This window comes from Tamandua tetradactyla, chromosome 6 (genome assembly GCF_023851605.1).
Source record: "Tamandua tetradactyla isolate mTamTet1 chromosome 6, mTamTet1.pri, whole genome shotgun sequence".
Taxonomy (NCBI): domain Eukaryota; kingdom Metazoa; phylum Chordata; class Mammalia; order Pilosa; family Myrmecophagidae; genus Tamandua; species Tamandua tetradactyla.
In genome coordinates, this window is record NC_135332.1 from 465,669 (window position 1) to 486,092 (window position 20,424).

General features: G+C 53.8%; 2 protein-coding genes across 2 annotated transcripts in view; one reads left to right on the top strand and one right to left on the bottom strand.

The window, feature by feature from the left end:
- Window positions 1-6,456, top strand: part of USP22 (ubiquitin specific peptidase 22) — a 47,439-nt gene extending 40,983 nt beyond the window's left edge. The window contains exons 11-13 of the mRNA XM_077163338.1: window positions 1,289-1,351; window positions 1,975-2,124; window positions 2,758-6,456. Of these exons, the coding sequence (XP_077019453.1) occupies window positions 1,289-1,351; window positions 1,975-2,124; window positions 2,758-2,800 (256 nt within the window). The 3' untranslated portion in view covers window positions 2,801-6,456. The remainder of the gene's footprint in view (window positions 1-1,288; window positions 1,352-1,974; window positions 2,125-2,757) is intronic.
- Window positions 6,457-9,653: 3,197 nt separating this feature from the next.
- TNFRSF13B (TNF receptor superfamily member 13B) overlaps window positions 9,654-20,424 on the bottom strand; it is a 51,803-nt gene continuing 41,032 nt past the window's right edge. Inside the window, exon 5 of the mRNA XM_077163339.1 lies at window positions 9,654-20,304. Coding sequence (XP_077019454.1) covers window positions 20,075-20,304 — 230 coding nt within the window. The 3' untranslated portion in view covers window positions 9,654-20,074. The remainder of the gene's footprint in view (window positions 20,305-20,424) is intronic.

Here is a 20,424-nt window from a genome sequence, read left to right on the forward strand (position 1 = left end):
AGTTGTAGGTGCCATTTTTCCTGTTTTCAAAACTTTTCATAATAGAGCACTTGAAATTTACCCCAGAGAAACCGCAATGCCATCTACAAACACTTCCCGCAGCCGCTGAAACAGACCTCCTCAGGCTGGGTGGCTTTCAACAGGGGAATTCCCTCCACCGTTCCGAGACTGGGAGTGCAGCGAGCTTGGGCAGGGCGCGACCCTGTAGGCCAGGCCCGGCCTCCCCCCACCTGCGGGTCTCAGAGGTACCCCTCCCTCTGCCTGGGGGTCACAGAGTCCAGACCCTCCCCCCACCTGGGGGTCATGGGCCACCTCTCTGCCCCCCGACATGTGCCGTTGGTTGGCAGCCACCTGTCTCAAGACCTTTAGTTTAGTTACATCTGTAGTGATCCTTTTCCCAAGTAAGACCCCCACGGGCCCTGGCGTTGAGGACGCGGGTGTGTCCCCGGGTGCCGCCGGCTGCACCGTCTCAGGCAGGTTGGGATTTGTTACCAGCCTCGCCCCGACCCTCCCTCACCTTGGTCCCTGCTCAGGTGACCAAGGAAGTCAACAGGGCATCAGAGTTGCCTCCGGATTTCCAGGTTGTGGCTCCGTAACGGAGGGGTTTGTGGGTGCTCGTTTCCCGTATGGGGGAAGACACTGCGTCCCCAGCAGTCCCTGCACGGGCCTGTGTGTCGGTTAAGGGGGTGTGCCCGCCGCTGCCGTGCCCTGGCTTAGCAGGAGGTGAGCTGGTGGTAAACAGTGGTCAGGTGAGCCATGGCCACGGTTCTTCCTGAGGAAGCCACTGTCCTGGCTGTTCAGATGTCTTTGAAACCCTGCATCTGGGAGGATGTGTACTCACGGCATCCGATGAGTCCCAGAGCCGGCTCAGGAGTCCCCGGGCAGTGGACAGCCTGAGTGTCCTCTAAGAGATGACCATTGGTGACTGCCCCAGATAGGCCTGCGCTGAGCCCCCACCACGCAGATCCGCAGCTTGTCCTTAGATAGTCGAGGGAGGAGTTAGAATTCTCTAGAAATGTCCTTAGCGAGGCATTGAGCGCAGGTGGCTCTCATCATGCTTGGTCACTGTTGAGACTGTGCTCCTGGATAGGGTAGTGCTCCCCATTAGGCTTATGCTCCCCATTTAGTATTCCCCGTTAGTGCCCCCATTAAGGCTGTGCTCCCCATTAGTGCTGTCTGTTGGGCCATGCTCCCTGTTGGGGCTCCCCATTGGGGCCGTGCTCCCCGTCGAAGCTGTGCTCTGTGCATTACTTTACGTGGTGCTGACTTCTGGTGTCGTTGGCTGCAGCAAAGAGAGCAGGATGAACGGGCAGTACCAGCAGCCTGCAGACAGCCTCAACAACGACAACAAGTAAGTGGGCTCCAGGTGTCTCTGGACTGCATGGCTGTTCTTCCCCTGGCCCCTGGACACAGTCGCCTCTGTTAGTGGCCAGGCCAGTGTGCTTTCTTCTTCTGTCCTCACCTCCTGCCTTGTTCCCTGATGACCTTTGCTGAAAATAACCGTCTATCTGTTGGGCAAGGCCTGGCCCCCCCGGAGTCTGTGGCTAGACCTGACCAGCTTCTTGGTCTCTGTGGGAAAGCTGGATTTCGTCCCGGGAACTGCAGGGCCTGAGCCCTGGGCAAGCTGCTCTGCTGTCCTTTCTGTCCTGTGACAGTGAGTTCCTCTCCCTTTGCACTCGGAGTGCGGGAAGGAGGCGAGTGTGTTCATCACGCTGACAGTCCCCTCGTGGGCAGGGGTGGTGGCTCTGCCTCTCTGACCGTGGGCGCCACGGACAGTCAGGGCTGAAGGGGGACGACGAGGCTGGCCCTTCCTGGAGCCGCTGCTGCGAGTCGACGCGACTCCCGGGGTTGCCAGTCCTCGTCCAGCAGGCGGCCTCTCTTGGGGCAGCTGTGTTATGCCTGACGGCATCGAGTGCTTAGAGAGCACGTTCCTGGGGGCGGAGGGCACTGACCGCCGCTTCCTCCCCAAACCAGGTATGCCCTGTTCGCTGTGGTCAACCACCAGGGCACGCTGGAGAGTGGCCACTACACCAGCTTCATCCGGCAGCACAAGGACCAGTGGTTCAAGTGCGATGACGCCATCATCACCAAGGCCAGCATCAAGGATGTGCTGGACAGCGAAGGGTGTGTGCCGGGTGGAGGGGAGGGGGCAGGTGGGCCGGGGGTTGGTGGTGGGGTGGGCGGGTCCGGGGGTGTGCTGGAGTGAGGAGGGCCTCGGGGTGGGCTGCGGCACTGCCTGCCTTCAGGTGGGACGGGGTACACGTGCGGGCACCTCTGCGCTCGTTCACTCATTGCACCACCCACACAGCCACCTGCATGTGAGCTGTGCACACGCGAGCACCACCGCACTCGTTCACTCTCACTGCACACATGCACACTGTCCGCACTTTGGCCTCCCTCGTCATCTGCCCAGGGCCCAGAGAGGGGCCGCAGGTCCCCTTCCGTTTTGGACTGCAGGGGCGGAAAGCTCACCAAGGGTCCATTGCTGCTTGGGCAACAGGGAAGCTCGTAGAGAGGGCAGGTGGGGTTGCACACGCACCACGTCCACGCAGAGGCTGGGTGGCCACAGCGAGGGCCGGGCCGGCGAGGGTTCATGGACATTGGGCTTGGGGGCTCTCCTTGCCTTGGGAACTAACAGGCACTTGGCCGCGATACAAGACGCTGCAGGTGTGCACACAGGGACAGGTGGCCTTGTGTGGGGAGGGCCGCGTTGGTGCTTTGGTTTGGAGGTGAGTGCCCTTTCCCCTTCCTCCACAGGTACTTACTGTTCTACCACAAGCAGTTCCTGGAGTACGAGTAGCCGTCGCACAGCCGGTCGGAGAAGCAGAGGAACCGGCTGGGCTCCCTGGTGTGGATGATCCTGCCCCGCCCCCCTCATGGGTGCCTCTGCGGGGGGATGGCGGCTCCTGTGGACAAGCGCTGGGGGTTGGGGGTTGGGCTGGGGGTGGGGGTGGGGGGCTGTAGGAATTGAAAAAAAGGAAGGTTGAGGTGGGGTGGGTGCCGTGTGGGCTGGGGCTCTGCGTGGTGAGTTGTGGTGTGGCATGAGGCACAGGCCTGCCCTGCGTGTCTTGGCAGGTGCCTAGCCTGCCGCCCCCTCGCTCCCCCACCCCACCACGCGCTCCCTAATGGTGAATTTCATCCAAGTAGTGACTGTAAAGTGAGTGAATCAACGAGTTGATACTGAGATTTAGATTTTCTTTTTTTATTCTCAAGAGTGAACCTGCTTTTTACCTGCTGCTGTTTTCCTGCTTTCTCTCGCCCTCTGGCCCCGACTACCGCTGCAAAGCGCTTGTGTGATGCCGAGGCTGGTGGGCAGAGCTGTGCAGGGTCACAGACGTGGGCGGGCTGCTTTCTTGGTGGGTCCCGCCCCATCCCCTGCCCCCGTGTCCTCCGTCTGTCTCAGCGGCGCGGTAGGGGGTATGGTGGCCGCACGTGGCCTGTCAGCCCGCCGCGTGCCTCTGCTGTACACATTTGCGTGGTTTTAATTGTCGCAGGGAAAAGTCAGACTTGATGGAACGGGCTGCCGTGGGTCGCTGAGGCGGTAGAGCACTGTCAGTTTGTCCTTTGTGAGGTGTTTGCATGCATCTTACGTATTCAAACCTTATCTTAGACTATTTGTCCATTTCTGAGAAATTTTTACATTTATAGCCTAGGGATTTTAGGGGAAGAAAGGTGGTTTCAGTACCATTTTGAAAATATGCATCTCATTCTGTACTAGTCTTGGGAGCCCATTCTGTAGCTGAGCTGTCGAGTTCTGGAGAAAAGTAGAATAATTTATTCCAGGAGTTGGTAAACTTTTTCTGTGAGGTACCAGGTAGTAAATGATTCAGGCACTCGGTGGGCCCTGTGCCCTCAGCTGTCGTCGCATGGAGCAGCCCTGATAACCCCACACGTCGCTGTGCCGGGGCCCAGTGAGACTGGTACAGACACTGAAATTTGAATTTCATGTGATTTTCAAATGTCACCAAACACTTAATTCCTTTTTCTTCACCAATTAAAAAATGTGAAAAGTGCCCTCAGCTCGTAGGCCCAGAATGGACTGGGTCTGGCTCCCGGCTGCGTGCAGCTCCTGCCCTCTCGCTGGCTGTATGGAAGTGAGCGAACAAGTTGAGCAGAAATAACATGAGAATTTATGAAGCAGTCGCCGTGTGCCACAGCGTCATCACGTGGCAGATTCCCGAGCGACAGTTTTGCAGTCACTTTCCCAGCGTATCCTGTGTTACTTCTGCTTTAAAGAACACGTGTCGACATGTGGTTTTCGACAGCAGACGTTACCAGAGAAATAGGAACAGGTGCCGCAGCAGCCGTCCTGGCTAGTCCTGTGCAGTTGGGTGGCTGCTGTACACATGCCTTTTGCTTCTTTTTAGGGGCAGAGTCTTTAAATCAGGAACACCCTGGTGGGAAGGAAGATTGGCTTAAGGGGACTGGAGAGCTCTGAGCTTTCAGGCGTTCCCTGAGGTTCTGCAGCCCATGGCACCCGCCTCAGGGCGTTCTCTGGATGCCAAGTCCTACTTCACCTGGCGGCTCCCAGCATGTCGCCTGTGGCTTGTCGTCTGCTGCTCAGCTGGGACATCCCAAGTACCAGGGGCTGCCAGCCCTGGCCCCCGCCCCATTCCCTGTGCCCCCACCATGTTCTCTGCTCCCCATTTCCCGTGCCCCTGCTGCATTCCCTGCGCTCCATTCCCTGTGCCTCTGCCGCATTCCCTGCGCCCCATTCCCTGTGCCTCTTGCCACGTTTGCCACGTTCCCTGCGCCCCATTTCCCACACCCCTGCCGTGTTCTCTGTGCCCCATTCCTTGCGCCCCGCCGCATTCGCTGCACCCCATTCCCTGCACACCCACCGCATTCTCTGCGCTCCTGCTGCATTCTCTGCGCTTCTGCTGCATTCTCTGCTCCCCGTTCCCTGTGCCCCTGCCACATTTGCTGCACCCCATTCCCTGCACACCCACCGCATTCTCTGTGCCCCATTCCCCGCACACCTGCCTCATTCGCTGTGCCCCATTCCCCTCACACCTGCCACATTCGCTGTGCCCCATTCCCCGCACACTTGCCTCATTCACTGTGCCCCATTCCCCTCACACCTGCCACATTCACTGTGCCCCATTCCCCGCCCCCCTGCCACGTTCTCTGCACCCCATTCCCCACGCCCCTGCGATGTTCTCTGCACCCCATTCCCCATGCCCCTGCCGCATTCGCTGCACCCCATTCCCTGCACACCCACCGCATTCTCTGCGCCCCTGCTACATTCGCTGTACCCCATTCCTCGCACGCCTGCCACATTCTCTGCCCTATTACCCGCACACCCATTCCCTGCATCCCCACTGCGTTCTCTGCACCCCATTCCCCGCGCCCCCGCTGTGTTCTCCACTCCCCATTCCCTGCATGCCTGCTGCGTTCTCTGCTCCCCGTTCTCCGCCCCATTCCCTGCACCCCTGCTGCATTCGCTGTACCCCATTCCTCGCACACCTGCCACATTCTCTGCCCTATTACCTGCACACCCATTCCCTGCACCCCCACCGCGTTCTCTGCGTTCCCATTTCCCGTGCCCCTGCCAGCCCTTCCCAACTCCTCTGCTCAGCACCAGCCACCCCGGGAGCCCTGGGACTGGCGCTGCCTCTTACGGACACTGCCTGGCTATGCTTGTCCATCCATGTTGGCTCTTCTGACTGGTGTTGACATCTGCGATCTCCTTCTTGTTGGGATGGAGTGTGCACAGCCGACATCTGGTGAAGGTGCCCTTGGGTTGGCAGGACGGCTGTTCCCAGTGGAGGGCCGGGGCCTGTATCCAGGCTGAGGGGTTTGGGAATTTCTTCCTTTTAGCTCCAGTTCAGCAAATTGAATTCAGGAAAACTCTTTTTGCGTTGGCTTGAATTCACCCTGAGTAGGTGTCCAAATTGTTGGGGGCATCTGACCACAAAGGGGCCCCCTGTCTGACCCCACACCCGCTGGTGTGTTAGGAAAGCGGGTCTGAGCTGCCGGCTGTTGCTTCAGGGCGTTGCAGGAGAGAAAGGGGTTTCCTCTGAACTGTGTGGGGTGTAAGGAGCAGGCTAGGTGGCCGAGCGCGGCCCCCCTGGGGACACAGGGCAGACCTTTCCCAGAAGGGGAGAGCGAGGTGGGAGGTGCTTTCCCCGCCCCCAGCTCTAGGCCTGGCCCCAGACTTTGCTTCCTGCGGTGGTTCCCAGGCAGCGCGGACGCCCGAGTGCCGTTATGTTGGGCGCGTGCTCCTCATTGTGTGAAGTTGCTGTTCTTTTGACAACTGAAGTGACTCTTCCATTCACTGTAACTTTGAAAACTAAGCAGTGTAAGGAACAATCCTGAAGCGTTTGTGCCATGGCTGGATGTTTTATGACCGAGGTGTTTCTGCCACCCCTTCCCTGCAGTGGGGCCACGGGGCTCTCCCCCCTCACAGCTTATGGTCTCTCCTGTGTCGTAATAAAGCTGTTTTTTGTCCGGAAACTTGGCTGAGTCTTTACTGGCCCTGCTGGGGCGAACAGCGGGGAAGAGTGGCCAGAGGTGGCCAGAGGAGGGGCCTCTGTGAACGTCTGGGAGGGAGGCCTGGGGGCCCATCCACCTGCCCCAAGCCCGTCTCCAGTGCCCCGACCCCCCCAAGCCCCGAGCCTGCTCGCCCCCTGCACCCCAGCCCCCCGAGCCCCACTCCCGGGAGCTGTCCCCAGAGACATCCGTATAGCTGTCCCTCGGTCTGCCTGCTGCCTCTTTCACCCTCTTCCTTAGCGAGCACGGGAGTAACACCTCCCGGGTTCAGGGTAGTCAGGGGCTTTCACGTTTTCGTGTTCCTTAAAAGGTGGTGGAGGGACGCACATTGTAGCCACCCCCCACCCCTTCCGTGTGGGAGGAGGGGGCCCTCGAGGCTGAGCACCTGCCCGCACAGCTTCTCCTGGACCTGCCTCTGGCTGACCTGTGCTCGGGCTGCAGTGCCAGCTGCCACCCCACGGTTGCACACTCGGCTCACCTGAGCCCTGCTGACCAGTGAAAACTGTTTCTCAAAAGAATGCAGACTTACCTGCAGAAGAGAACATAGGTGATTTGTCCCAAAATCCTAGAAGTCTGCCGTGACCCTCCTTATTTGCCGTGGACGCTTTGGAGTGTCCCTGGGTCTTCTGGGTCATGAGACTCAGCTAGGAAAACAGCAGCTGTGACGCCCTGAACTCGCTCTGGTCACCCTGGAGACTGACCGTCTTGTGGTAGCCGGGCAAGACACACACTCAGGTGTGGCATCTGCTGCCCCACCTGTGGCCGGCGTTGTGAGGGGCAGTGACTGAAATTCCATCTTGGAGGGGATTTTTCATGCCCCAGATCGCTGAACCCTGAACCACCGGAGTAGGGGCCCCTGGATTTTTGTAGAGTGATTGTTCACCCTCTAATTCACTTCATCTTATGTGGAGGTATTTAGCGCCTACTGCTTGCTTATCCAATCCAGTCGGCAAAGCGTCAGCAGTGGAGGGGACCAGCCGATGTCTGCTGGGACATGTCTCTGCGGTTACGGCAGAGAAGACTCGATGCGGCCCCGCAGCTGTCCTATGAGGTCCCTGCTGGCCCACTGCATAGAGCTTTTGGTCTTTACCCTTCGGTGCGGGAAAAAAGCACTAGCCAGGTCTGTTCGTATGTCTTGGTGCCGGGTCCCTGGGGATTTGACCTCCGGCAGCCCCTGCAGCTGTATGGCGAGGTCTGCAGTCACCCACGGTGGTGCGGCCACACGGTGAGCCCAAATGGGAGGTCGTGGGTATCCTCGCTGCTTGCGCTTTCGAGTCTTCATTGGGGCACTGTTCTCTGGAGGAGCGTCCCTTCGGGATTTCAGAACTGTTCATGGCTTACCATCTCAGCAGGGAGGTGAGGTTCAGGGTTCCCCTCCCTGCCAGGGTCCAGAACTGGAAAGACAACCACAGTGGGTCCGCGGACCGCATGGGCCCTCTGGGGTGGCCGTCAGCGCAGACGCGAAGATCCCGACCCCGTACGTGGCACCTGGTGCTGTCGTGGCGCCTGGGGCCCTGGGGGTCAGTTCAAGCGAAGGCCACATTGTGCCCAAGAGGAACTTGCCCCTTGCTCCTTCACTGGAGGCAAGGCCGGGGTCTGGGGGGACGCCTGAAGATGGAGGGCCCTTCCTTAGTGGGAAACGTCCCTCTTCCATTGGGATGGAGGGGTGACCATGTCTGGAGAGCTGGACCCCACTGCCGTCCATGGCGAGGATGTGAGGTGGCTTCACTCGCAGGTGAGGGGACGTGTCCTACCAGGAGGCCTGTGAGGGGTGGTCGTGGCAGCTGTCCCAGCCCAGCACCAGTCAGCCGGAGGGGGAGGCTGCTGCACCCATGCGTGGGGCACAGCCCGGCAGTTAGGACCCATGGTGCGGAGCTGCGTAGACAAATCTCTAAATGTTTTGTGGAATAAGAGCCCCATGCAAGAAATCTCTGAAATAAAATGTAAGATGAAGGAGAACTGATCTATGGTGCTGGTTATCAGGGAGTGGTTGGGGGGAGGCTGGGAAAGGGTGCTCGGGGCTTTCTGGGGTGATAGATGTGTTCTGTGCCTTGATGGGGCGTGGGTCACACAGGTGTGCACGTTCATTAAAATCCATCAAACTGTCATTAAAAGCTCTGCATTTCAGTGTATGTAAAATGCTCTTAGTTTTAAGGAGTTACGGTTGCCTTCCTGGCAGAAGTTCTGAGCCAGGGCTCGTCTCCTGTCTCCTCTCCCCTCTGCCGGGCAGCTGGGCTTTGTCATGTGGATGTCCTGGAAGGAAACCTAGTCCGGCTGACCCCTGCTGGGCAGGGGAGCCGTAAATAAAGTTTTTGTTCTGAAAGAGAAACCTGTTCTCTTGGGCTGCATCAATGAAAGAAGAGTGTCTGAAGCTGGGGAGGGGTCAGGTCTGCCTGTCTTCACCTAATGTGGCGGCTGGCCCACCGTGACTACCCCAGGTGGAGTGTGATGGTGAGCAAAGGGCCAGTTCCCACCTGGACTGGGGCAGTGGGGAAGAGAAGTAAACGCTGGGACGGGGTTCTTGCGGTCTGAGAAGGGACGCGTCCAGCATTAGGCAACCTGGTGGGGTAGTCGGGGAGCCCAGCTGAGGAGGACGTGCAGCAGGGCAGGGGTCACAGCAGTTGGGGCGCGTCCAGAGGTCTAAGCACAGGGGACACGTGGGCACGTGTCCAGTGTGAATACCAGCGGGCCAGGGAGGCTGGGCACAGGAAAAGCACTGCTTCCTCAGAGGTGCTGGGGGCGGCAGGGTGAGAGGACGCCCCGGCCTGGCTGCACCGAGGGAGGGCAATGTGGCTGTTCAGTTAGGGGCGCGTGGACTCGCTCCACGGCCGCGGTCAGCATGTGGCAAAGCGAACGTGAGTCCTTAGACGCGACACGTGGGCCAACGAGGACGGGTTACAGAGAAGGCTCAGCCCAGCCGAGCAGAGAGCTCTCGTGTAGGCAGATATGTTTCTAATTGTCATCTCTTGCTGTCCTCAATATATAATAGCCTTTTTCTCTCCTGTAAACTTTTTTTAACTTAGTGTATTTTATCTGACGATAATGCAGGCACTCTGGGACCCTTTTTATTATTATTATTATTTTATTAATTTTTTTTTAGTTTTTAGATACAAAAAAAACCAAATAAACGCAAACATTCCTATTTTGATCATTCTGTTCTACATATATAATCAGCAATTCACAATATCATCACATATGCATATGAAACTGCATATTCATCTTCATGATCATTTCTTGGAACATTTGCATCTATTCAGAAAAAGAAATAAAACAAAAACAAATTTATATATACCATACCCCTTACCCCCTCCCTTTCATTGATCACTAGCATTTCAATTTAAACTTATTTTAACATTTGTTCCCCCTTTTATTTTTAATCCATATGTTCTACTCGTCTGTTGACAAGGTAGATAAAAGGAGCATCAGACACAAGGTTTTCACAATCACACAGTCACACTGTGAAAGCTATATCATTATACAATCATCATCAAGAAACATGGCTACTGGAGCACAGCTCTACATTTTCAGGCAGTTCCCTCCAACCTCTCCAATATACCTTAAACTAAAAAGGTGATCTCTATATGATGCGTAAGAATAACCTCTCGACTGTTTGGAATCTCTCAGCCATTCACACTTTGTCTCATTTCTCTCTTCCCCTTTTTGGTCGAAAAGGTTTTCTCAGTCCCTTGATGCTGAGTCTCAGCTCATTCCACGTTGCCAGGAAGGTCCACACCCCTGGGAGTCGTGTACTGTGGGACCCTTCTGATCACTGTTTGCATGGAGTATTTTTTCCACCCTTCTACTTTTAACCCCTTTGTGTCCTTGTACTAAAAGTGTGTCCCTTGTAGACAGTATGTAGATGGATTGTGCTTCTTGATCTGATCTGTCCATCTCGGTAGTTTAATAGGGAAGTTTAATCTACTGACATTTAAAGTAATAAGGAAAAATTTACTTCTGCCATTTAGCTATTTGTTTTCTGTTTATCCTGCATGGTTTTTGTTCCTCTACACCATTACAGCCTTTTTTTCTTTTTTAATTTAAAAAAATATATTTTTATTAACAAAACATACAAACACATACATTCTTAACATACAAACATTCCATATATGTCGTACAATCAGTGGCTCACAATATCATCACACAGTTGTATATTCATCACCGTGATCATTTTTAGAACATTTGCATCACTCCAGAAAAAGAAATAAAAAGAAAAAACTCATACATCCCATACCCCTTACCCCTCCCTCTCATTAACCACTAGTATTTCCATCTACTCAACATAATGTTGTTGTTTGTTTGTATGCTGTATGGCAGAGTCACATTTCATTATTTTTCCATGTGACTATTCTGTTATTACAGCACCATTTGTTGAATTTTTGTTTGTTTTGCTTGTTTGTTTTGTTTTAGGGCAAGTGCATGGACCAGGAATACCCAGTATGTTTTAACCTTTGTTTCCCCTATTATTTGTTTATTTTCTTATCAATATTTTTACTCATCTGTTCATACCCTAGAAAAAGGGAAAAGACGCAAGGTTTTCACAATCACACAGTCATATTGTAAATGTTTTATCTTCATACATTCATCTTCAGGAAACAAGGCTACTGGAACACAGCTCTATAGTTTCAGGTACTTCCCTCCAGCCACTCCAATACACCATAAACTTAAAAGGGATGTCTATATAATGCGTAAGAATAACCTCCAGGATAACCTCTTGATTCTATTTGAAATCTCTCAGCCACTGACACTTTATTTTTCTTTACTTGTCTTATTTCTCTCTTCCCTCTTTTGGTCGAGAAGATTTTCTCAGTCCCTTGATGCTGGGTCCTGGCTCCTCCTGGGAATTCTGTCCCTGTTGCCAGGGAGATTTACACCCCTGGGAGTCATGTCCCACGTAGGGGGGAAAGCAGTGAGTTCACCTGTCATGTCAGCTTAGAGAGAGAGGCCGCATCTGAGCAACAAAAGAGGTTCTTTGGAGGTGACTGTTAGGCCTAATTTTAAGTAGGCATAGCCTATCCTTTGCAGGAAGAAGTTTCATAGGGGCAACCCCCAGAATCGGGGGCTCAGCCTGTTGACTTGGTTGTCCCCACTGCTTGTGAAAAGTATCAGAACCCCTGTGTTAGTTAGGGTTCTCTAGAGAAACAGAATCAACAGGAAATACTCGCAAATATAAAATTTATAAAAGTATCTCACGTAACTATGAGAATGCAAAGTCCAAAGTCCACAGGGCAGGCTGTGAAGCCATTTCCGGTGGAGGGTCTGGACAAATTCCACAGGAGATGCTCTCTGGCCAAAGCAGGAAGAGAGCCTGTCTCTTCTGAATTCTCCTTAAAAGGCTTCCAGTGATTAGATTAAACATCACTCATTGCAGAAGACACTCCCCTTGGCTGATGACAAATGGAATCAGCTGTGGATGCGGCCGACGTGATCATGATTTAATTCTATGAAATGTCCTCATCGCAACAGACAGGCCAGCACTTGCCCAACCAGACAAACAGGTACCACCGCCTGGCCAAGGTGAGACATGAACCTTACCATGACATTCTCCAAATGGGGAAGTTGCATCTTTCCCCCTTCCTCCCCATTCCCCTCCCCATATTACAGGGGACCCTGTAAATACTTCTTTATTCACTGTCCAAATAACCCTGGGATTTATCGGGGCATCACACTAACCTGGACAAACAAACAAAATCTCCTGCCCTATTCAATTGAGATTCCCTGTACTTATAAACTGACCATACAAGTTAAGTTAGGAAATGTGCTACCCAAAATACAAATTTTTCACCAAATGAGCATCTCTCCCTTGCACATAGAAGTTGAAGTTTTAAGATGCGGCCGGTGTCATCCTTTACCGAGTCTCTGATACGTCTTAGCCCAGGTCAGCTTCAGTCACGTCTCTGCTCCATGTCTCTCCAGCCTTCCAAACAGCTCCTGTGCAGGGCACTGACCGCTTCCATAGCCTCAGAGTGCTGACTCTGGGTCATGGGTGTCACACCAGTACCCAGAGTCTCTGGGAAAGACCAGGTTACACACAACAGCTTCGTGTCTCAGAGTACAGAGGTAGCAGTCACGCCCCGGAGTCTGCGACAGCCGTCAGAGCTATGAGCTAGGGCCCTTTGCCAGAGGCCCCAGCCTGGTGACCGTGCTCTCAGTCTCAGTTCACTGGGTTTGTGTATTATGGTTAGTCCATGTGGTTGAGGCATGTGAACATTTGTCTTTTGTTCCTGACACTTCGTTCAACACACTGCCCTTAGGGTTCATTCAACTGGTTAATGCCTCACAGCTCCATTCCTCCTGCGGCCACGCAGTAGTCCACTGTGTGATACCACAGTCCCTTCCAGTCCTCTGTCCTTGTGCCCTTAGGCCACCTCCACCCACGTGGGTTAGAAACACCAGCCTGCAAATGTCCATTCGTGTCCCACCCTCGGTTCCTCCAGGTATGTGCCTGGCAGGGGGGCTTCAGGGCCGTATGGCAGCCCCCCCACCGCACTGCCCGCCCAGGGGCTGCACCTCTCGTTTACCTACCGACATTTACAGACTTCTTAATATTTAGTTACTTTTTTGATTCCCTTCTTTCCTTTTCTCTATAATTTTTAGTTATTTTCTTAGTTTCTTAAGATGTTCATTTGTAATTAGATTAATTACATCTTTAATAATCTAGTTCAATTAGTACCAACCTTAGTTTCGGTAGTTTGCAAACTTCTCATCTACCTCCTCTCCCACCTTGTATTTTTCATCTACCTCCTCTCCCCCCTTGTATTGTTATTATTTCATCTTCTATCTTTGTACATTGCCCATTAACATAGATGTAAACGTTATTTTCCGCATTTGCCTGTTAAGAACTGTAACGAGTAAAAGGTAGTTACAAACCGAAAGTACAATAATACAGGGTTTTATATTTCCTTGTGTAGTCGCTGTTACCGGTGTTCAGTGCTGTGTGTGACTGAGTTACCATCTCATTCTTTTCAGCTTGGCCTGAAGGGCTCCCAGTAGCATCTTTTGTAGCAGGTCTTAGGGTAGTGAACCCTTCCAGCCTCTTTTCATCATATATGTCTCAGTTTTTCCTTTTTAAAAGATCGTTTTGCCAGAAATAGAATTTTTGGTTGACGGATTTTTTTCTTTAAGGACTTGATTGATTTATTTATGCCATCTTACTGTCTTCTGTCCCCCTATGGCTTCTGATAAGAAATCTGTGGTTAATCTTATTTGGGGATCTTGTAGGTGATGTCACTTGTTGCTTTCAAAATCTTCTCTTTGTTGTCTCTGAATTTTGACGACGTTGCTGTAACGTGCCTTGGTTTAGATCTCAGAGTCTTCTGCTTGGAGTTTGTTGTGCTTCGCAGATGCACATGTCCATAGCTTTCCTTACATTTAGGAAGTGTTCAGCCATTATTTGTTCATATGTTTTTTTTCTGCCCCTTTCTCTCTCTCTTGTCCTTCTGGAACTAATGATGCATGTATTCATTTATTTCATGAGTCCCACAGGCCCCTCAGGCTCTGTTTATTTTCTTCATTATTTTTTCTTTCTCTCCTCATATTGGATAATTTCAGTTGTCCTGTCTTCAAGTTCACTAATCCTTTCTTCTCCCTATTCAAATCTGTCGTTGAATGAGCTTTTCATTTCAAATACTGTACTTTGCAGCCCCCAAATTTTGATTTGGTTCTTCTTTTACAATTTTTATCCCTTTATTTTGTACAGATAATGTTTTCCTAATTTCCTTTAGTTCAGTGTACATGGATTCCTTTAACTTGTGGAATGTATTTAAGATAGTTTAAAGTCTTTGACTAATAGTTCCAATATATGTACTTTCTTAGGGGTGGTTCTGGTGAGTTCTTTGCCTATGAATGAGTCATACTCCACTATTTACGTGTTTGTAATTTTTTGTTGAGAAGTGGCCATTTTGAGTGTTATGTGTTTTTCTACCTCTGGAAATCCAGTCCCCCCACTCCTCTGGGATTTCGAGGTTTGTTGTTTTGGTGCTGAGGCCTGGAGCTGTCCATCTGTGACTTTTCCAAACGATGTTTGGCCCCAGACCGGGAGTGGAAGAATGAAGAGGGAAAGTAACCTGGTCCCCTTTGATGGCGCCTCTGCGGCTTTGCCTGAGGGCAGGGCCAGACCACACTCGCCTGGATTTCGGAGGACGAGTGCCTGGTGGGCCACCCTGCTCCCAGCATGTTGCATTCCTGGCTGCTGCCTGCCCTGTGGCCGGGGTTGGGGAATGGTGGCCACTGTGCGGGGGGTAATCCACCCCCACTTACCACCATTCCCCAGCCCTCCCTCCAGCTCGCCCTGGAGAATGCAGCGTCCCCTTAGGCAGCAGAGTTCCCGAGCAGAGGACTCGGCAGCTCCTGCCAGTTCCGGCAGCTCCTGCCAGTTCCGTAGCTGCTCCAGGCTGAGTCCTGGAGCTTCCTGCACTGCCACATTCCCCCAGTCCTCCAACGCTTCGATGGTTCTTGCTTTGTTTTCTCCCTGTTTCTATTTCTGACACTGACACCAACGAGCCACGAAGAAATCCAAATAAATACCAGTGGCTGGGAGAGAAAGAGGAAATGAAAGACGTTGCATTTTTGTAGCATTTTAATGCTACAGGAGAATCTAGAGATGAACTGATGTGGCTCCAGCATTCTTTCTTTAGTTGTGCAAACATTTGGGGCCACCTCGTTGCAGGGACTGTTTCAGACACTGGGGAGCCTGCAGATTGCAGTGATGAATGCATGCTGGATTGTGGTAAATGCCGTTACTGGACGAAGGCCGTGGATTCTTTTGCCTAATGCACTCAATAACCAATTCCTGAGACACCAGGATTTCGAAGAGAGAAAGAGTATTACTGGGCACGTGGTAGGACAGCAGATTGCCTAGCGACCCAGAATCTGTCTCCCCGAAGTGCAGCCAGTGGGGTAGTTTTATTAGATAAAGATGGGCAGGGTGTACGATAATGAGCACAGTGGCCCCAGATGATGTCATTAGAAGGGATGAAATTATTGAGCATGAGCTGGTTGATTACATGCTTAGAGAAGGTAGGTAAGAAAATGGCAGAACGAGGTACAGGTGACCTCTACGTGAAAGTCTAAGCTACTTTGCATGTCAGACAGGCCCATTTTGGTTAGATCCAGTCCCAATTATCAAGATTGATAACTGTGGACTAGGGGTGGGTTAGTTCTGGCTGACACCACACCCTTCATTAATAAACATTAGGGGCTGTCTTTAGTGCTAACAAGACTCTAAAGTTGAAAAACTGGATAACTGGATACAAATGAAGGTTTGTCACAAGAGTTTTTACAATCACAGGGGTAGAAGATAAGGGCTACATAGTCATGAGAGATCGAGGCAGTGGATTACAATTTCAGGATTTCAGGAATTTCCCTTTGTTTACCCCATTATGCCAGAAGCAAAAAGGAATATCTGAGTAGTGATTCAGTGATCAAAACTATCCCTTACATCCTGAATTCTCAGCCACAGCGCTGTGGAAAAGAGAAACGGCGGCACGTGCGTGCTGAGTGGGCGGCAGGGCCCGGTGAGGCCACGTCCAGGTGGGGCCTGAGTGGGGAAGCGGCCGGCACATGGCTGCGGGTAGGAGAGGTGGCATGTCCTCAGACGGGACGTGAGGCCAGGAGGGCACTGTGGCGAGTGCGTGGCCGAGAGGACCCTCAGTGGGTGCCACTCTACCCTTTTACTTGGTTGTTTTCCACTTGTTCTCAGTGTGTGCCATAAAGGTTTGCAGGGGTGGTGGTGTGTGTCCGCGTGTGCGATTTCACTGCCCGGTTCCCACGACGAGCCAGCGGGAAGTCCCTCTCGGTCTCTGTCCAGAATTTCTCCAGCTTTGCATCCCGGGGCTGACATGGCTCTGCCGCCCGGTGGAGCATCACCGCGTACGCTGGGCGTGTCCAGCCTCTCCAGTCGTCCCCCGCACTTGCTGCGCCCTCCGCGCAGGGTTTCACGCGAGGAGCTCAGACCCTGGGGCGTGCTGGGGCCAGTGCTGGGCGCTCCGGGAAAGCTGCTGCCGTCTCTGAGCCCAGCTCCTCTTCCAGCAAACAAGGGTGCTGTCTCCTCCACGGGTTGAGTAAAACATGTAAAAACACCTTAGACAGTGCTTGGGACGTTGTGAGAGTTCTGTCAGTGATTCTTTTTAAAACCCGGACCTGGCACGCGTCAAAGCCTGGGGCTCTTTGGGGTCTGCTGCTTTGTCTTCTAACGAGGGAGAAAGGAACAAGAAAACCATCTGCCACTTTACTAGGATCCATTTTTAGTTTGCTTTTCCTTCTTTTGATTAGTCTATTGATGAACAAAGTGGCAGAAAAAAATTAGAGAGGAAAAGAGCTACTTGCTGAGTGGGCGTGGCCTGTCTGTGTTGGAAGCAGAGGTGGCCCCACCCCCACCCCGGGCCACGTGGGTGAGACACGGCGCCTCCACCTGCAGGCCAGGCTGCTCTGCAGTCACCTGGGGCTGACACCTGGCCCCGGCCTCGTTCCCCAGGTGATCGTGATGTGCCACTAAGGTTGCAGACCACTGTTCGAGTTAAATACCAAGGGCTAAACCCCCAAAAATCCTTCATTCCAAAAATAAATTTTGAAGAGCTTGCAGAAATACTCCTGACGCAATAAGAGCTAAACACTCTTGAGAAATCAGGGGAAGGAAAACCTAGATAGAATGAAAGGCTCTGAGAAGGTGACGAGAAAGCCCAGCCCTGTCCCAGCGGTTTCGGGTGGAGGGAGCGGCGGGGGCAGGGCTCGGGCAGCCCCCAGGCCAGTGAGGACTGAAGGCCAGCCGGGCGGGGGGCGTGGGGGCCATGGACACGGGATGACCCGAGGTTGAGAGGCAGCTGGAGGGCCGCGTGGGAAGTGAAGACCGTGTTCTAGAGGTGAGGAGACGCTGCGGATAGAGAGTCCCGGGGTGACTGGTGTTTCTGAGGTCTCTGGCTCCGAGCTGCCGTCTGGGACACAGACACGTGGCACGAGCATTGCTGCAGCCCCAACGCTCAAAGCCGGCCACGGGCCAGCCTGGCAGCCCCTCCACAGGAGGCTCCTGTGAGGACGGGTCTGGCTCACCTGAGCGCAGGGACAACAGCACCGCATCCTTAGGGGTGCTGAAGGTGGGTGCAGGTGAGCGAGCGCGACTCCTGGGGCCGGCCCTCGGGGCGCGCAGCCCTGGCCCACGCTCCTCCCAGACTGACACGGCAGGCAGTGGCACTAGAACAGATTTCTCATCAGACACCGGGCAGGGCCGAAGGCGACAGAGCGGCACCCTTAAATGCTGAAAGGAAGAAAACAAACTGGCAACTTCAAACTCCATAGCCAGAAAAAGATATCCCTCAAAAAATACATGGGAAATGAACACAGGCTTTTCCAGAGAAACAGAAACTGAGGGAATTCCTGAACTAAGAGTTCAGCTATCCTGAACTAGAAGAAATGTTAAAGGAAGCTCTGAGGGCAGAAGGAAGCCGCACCAGAGACGTGGGTGTCTACGGAGAAAAGGCGATCTGTGCAAATGAGGGTGAGTACGGAAGGCACTGCTGGTAGCAACAGTTTTAATCACTCTAAAAGATTCCGATTTCTAAAGCAAAATTGGTGTTGATGCACTGTGGTGCCATGGAACACGAGGAAGAGAAGTGACGGCAGTAGGAGAGCCGGGGGACCGCGTGGGGGTGAGTTTTCTCCTGGCGCCGCGGTGGCCGTGGGACGTGTAAGGAGACGCAGGCCGCGGGTGCACCTTTCCCCAGGAGGGGCCCGAAGACTGAGCTGGCCCGTCCCGCTCGTGAGAAGGCCTCCTTAGCCACTGTCCCCGTATTTGCCGCTTGTGGCCGCGTCCCCACGGCCGCACGGGGCCACTGTGCGTGGTAGAACCCGTGGGACAGAGAAAAATTGCCGCGTGGGGAGCAGTTTGTTTTGGAGTTCCTTGCAGGGGATTCCTTTCTTTAAAACAAGCAAATAATAATAAAAGCCAGAGACTTTTATAAAAAGTCGATTTAAAAACTGACCCCTTCACCCCAAAACCCGAAGGACACCCAGGGCGATCTGGACAGCAGCCAGGGAGGGGCTCGGCACTCTGTGCTGCAGGGCCCCGGCCTCCCCCCCCCCCACCAGGCCTCGGTGCCCTGGGGCAGGGTCTGCAGAGCGCAGCCCCGGGAGCCTCCCCAGCCGCGTCCTGGGGTGCACGGACACGCCGCTGCTTTGCCCATGGCCACGAGTGTCTGCCCCATGCCGGGCACCGGTGTCCGCGGGAGGAGCCGGGAAGCTGCCCACGACCAGACAAGCCCAGCCGGGCCGGACGCACATCCTCGGAGGAACCCAAGGTGATTTGGGGGGGCACAGAATTTTAAAATTCATCAAAAATGAAAACTTAATTTTAATTTATCCTCCTGTGTCAATGTTCCTAAGAATAATTGTGTTTTAAGTTACGTATTTAAGAATAGTTATTCAATATGTAATTTATGATTTAAATGCTACTAGAAATATGTTTAAATCTAATAAAATATAAAATAAATGCTAACAAAACAAATAATAGACAAAAATAAAATAATTAAAAATTTTAAAAGTTAAAAAAAAATACAAAAAATATATGTATATATCGGCATCCTCAAAGTGTGTGTGCTTCTCTTGTTGCTTATGTGTGGGTCAGAACGCCTGACATTGCCTGAGCTAAAGGCTGTGACGTGGGAGCAGGGCCAGCTTGGCCGGTTGATGGTGCCCGGCTGCCTGGCCAGGCAAGCGCTGGCCTGGCTGTGACTGCAGGGGCCCCTTGTGGGCTTAATTCCTCGGCCAGTTGACTGCGTCTATGGCTGACTGCATCTACAGTCAACAGAGGCGACAGCTTATCCGGCCAGCTGCTGGCCCTGGAAGGAGAAGGGGCGAGCTCAGTGTGGGGAGGACACCCGTGTCCACTTGGCGACCATTGCTCTTGGGGCTCCCGGCCAGCCCCCCAGCGCACCGACCTCCCCAGGAGCCTGGCATTCAACCTCGTGCACCCGCGCTGCATGAGCCCGAGCTCGTGACACTGGCAGCGTCGGCACAGGAGGCGCATTTAAGCAAAGTCACCTGGAAGAGGAGCATTAACCAGAGAGCGGCACGGACTGGGGGCACCACGGCGAGAGGTAGGCCGTGCCCCCCGCCGCCCCCCCAGGAGGGGCAGTTCGTAAGGATGGGTCTCGGGTCTCTGAGGGGATGGGGGAGCCTAGCAGGCCCTTGGGGCAATGGGAAGACACAGCCCGGCATGTGGGGGGAGGGCGGCCGCGCGGCCTTTATTTTGGGGGAGGTCCAGCAGGTGGGGGGTGCGTTGTGCATGACGCCTCCGTCCAGGCGTGGGGTGCAGGCCCAGACACGGGCCCGTAGGGGATGCTGGGGGCTCCCTGCCCCCCCCACCTCTGCCTACCTGTCCTCTCTCCCCTCATCCTCTTTCTCCCTCTCCTCCTCTCTCCATCTCTGTCTCCCCTCCTCCCCACCTCCCCTCCTCTCCATCTCCTCTTTGGTCTTGCTGGTCTGTCACCGCTTCTCTCTGACTCCCCTCTTTCTCTCTCTCGCTCCCCTCCTCCTGTGCCACCCTCTCTTTCCCTGCTCACGCCCTCCTTCTCTGACCCTCTGTCCCCCTGGGTTAGGTCACCAGGCCCCTCTCCTGCGAGGGGGCGCAGATGGTCTGGAGGCTGCTGTCCCCAGTGTGGGTGGGGGGCTGCACCGATGCCGTTCCGGCCAGGTGCCCCCACCTCTGGGCGGGCGGCTCTGAGCTCTCCTCGGTGGGCGCCCTCTGCTCTGGGAAGCAAAAGCTGCAGGTCTCCACGGGCTCTGGCGTCCCGGCCGTGCCATGTCCAGCCTCCACCCAGTGATCTGAGAGGGGGACGGCAGGAGTTTACCTCAGCGCCACCGCCCCGTCCTGCACCCCAGCTGCCCTCGGCTGAGCGCGGGCCGGCACCGTGGTGGCACATGGAGCAATGCTCGGTGCAGCCC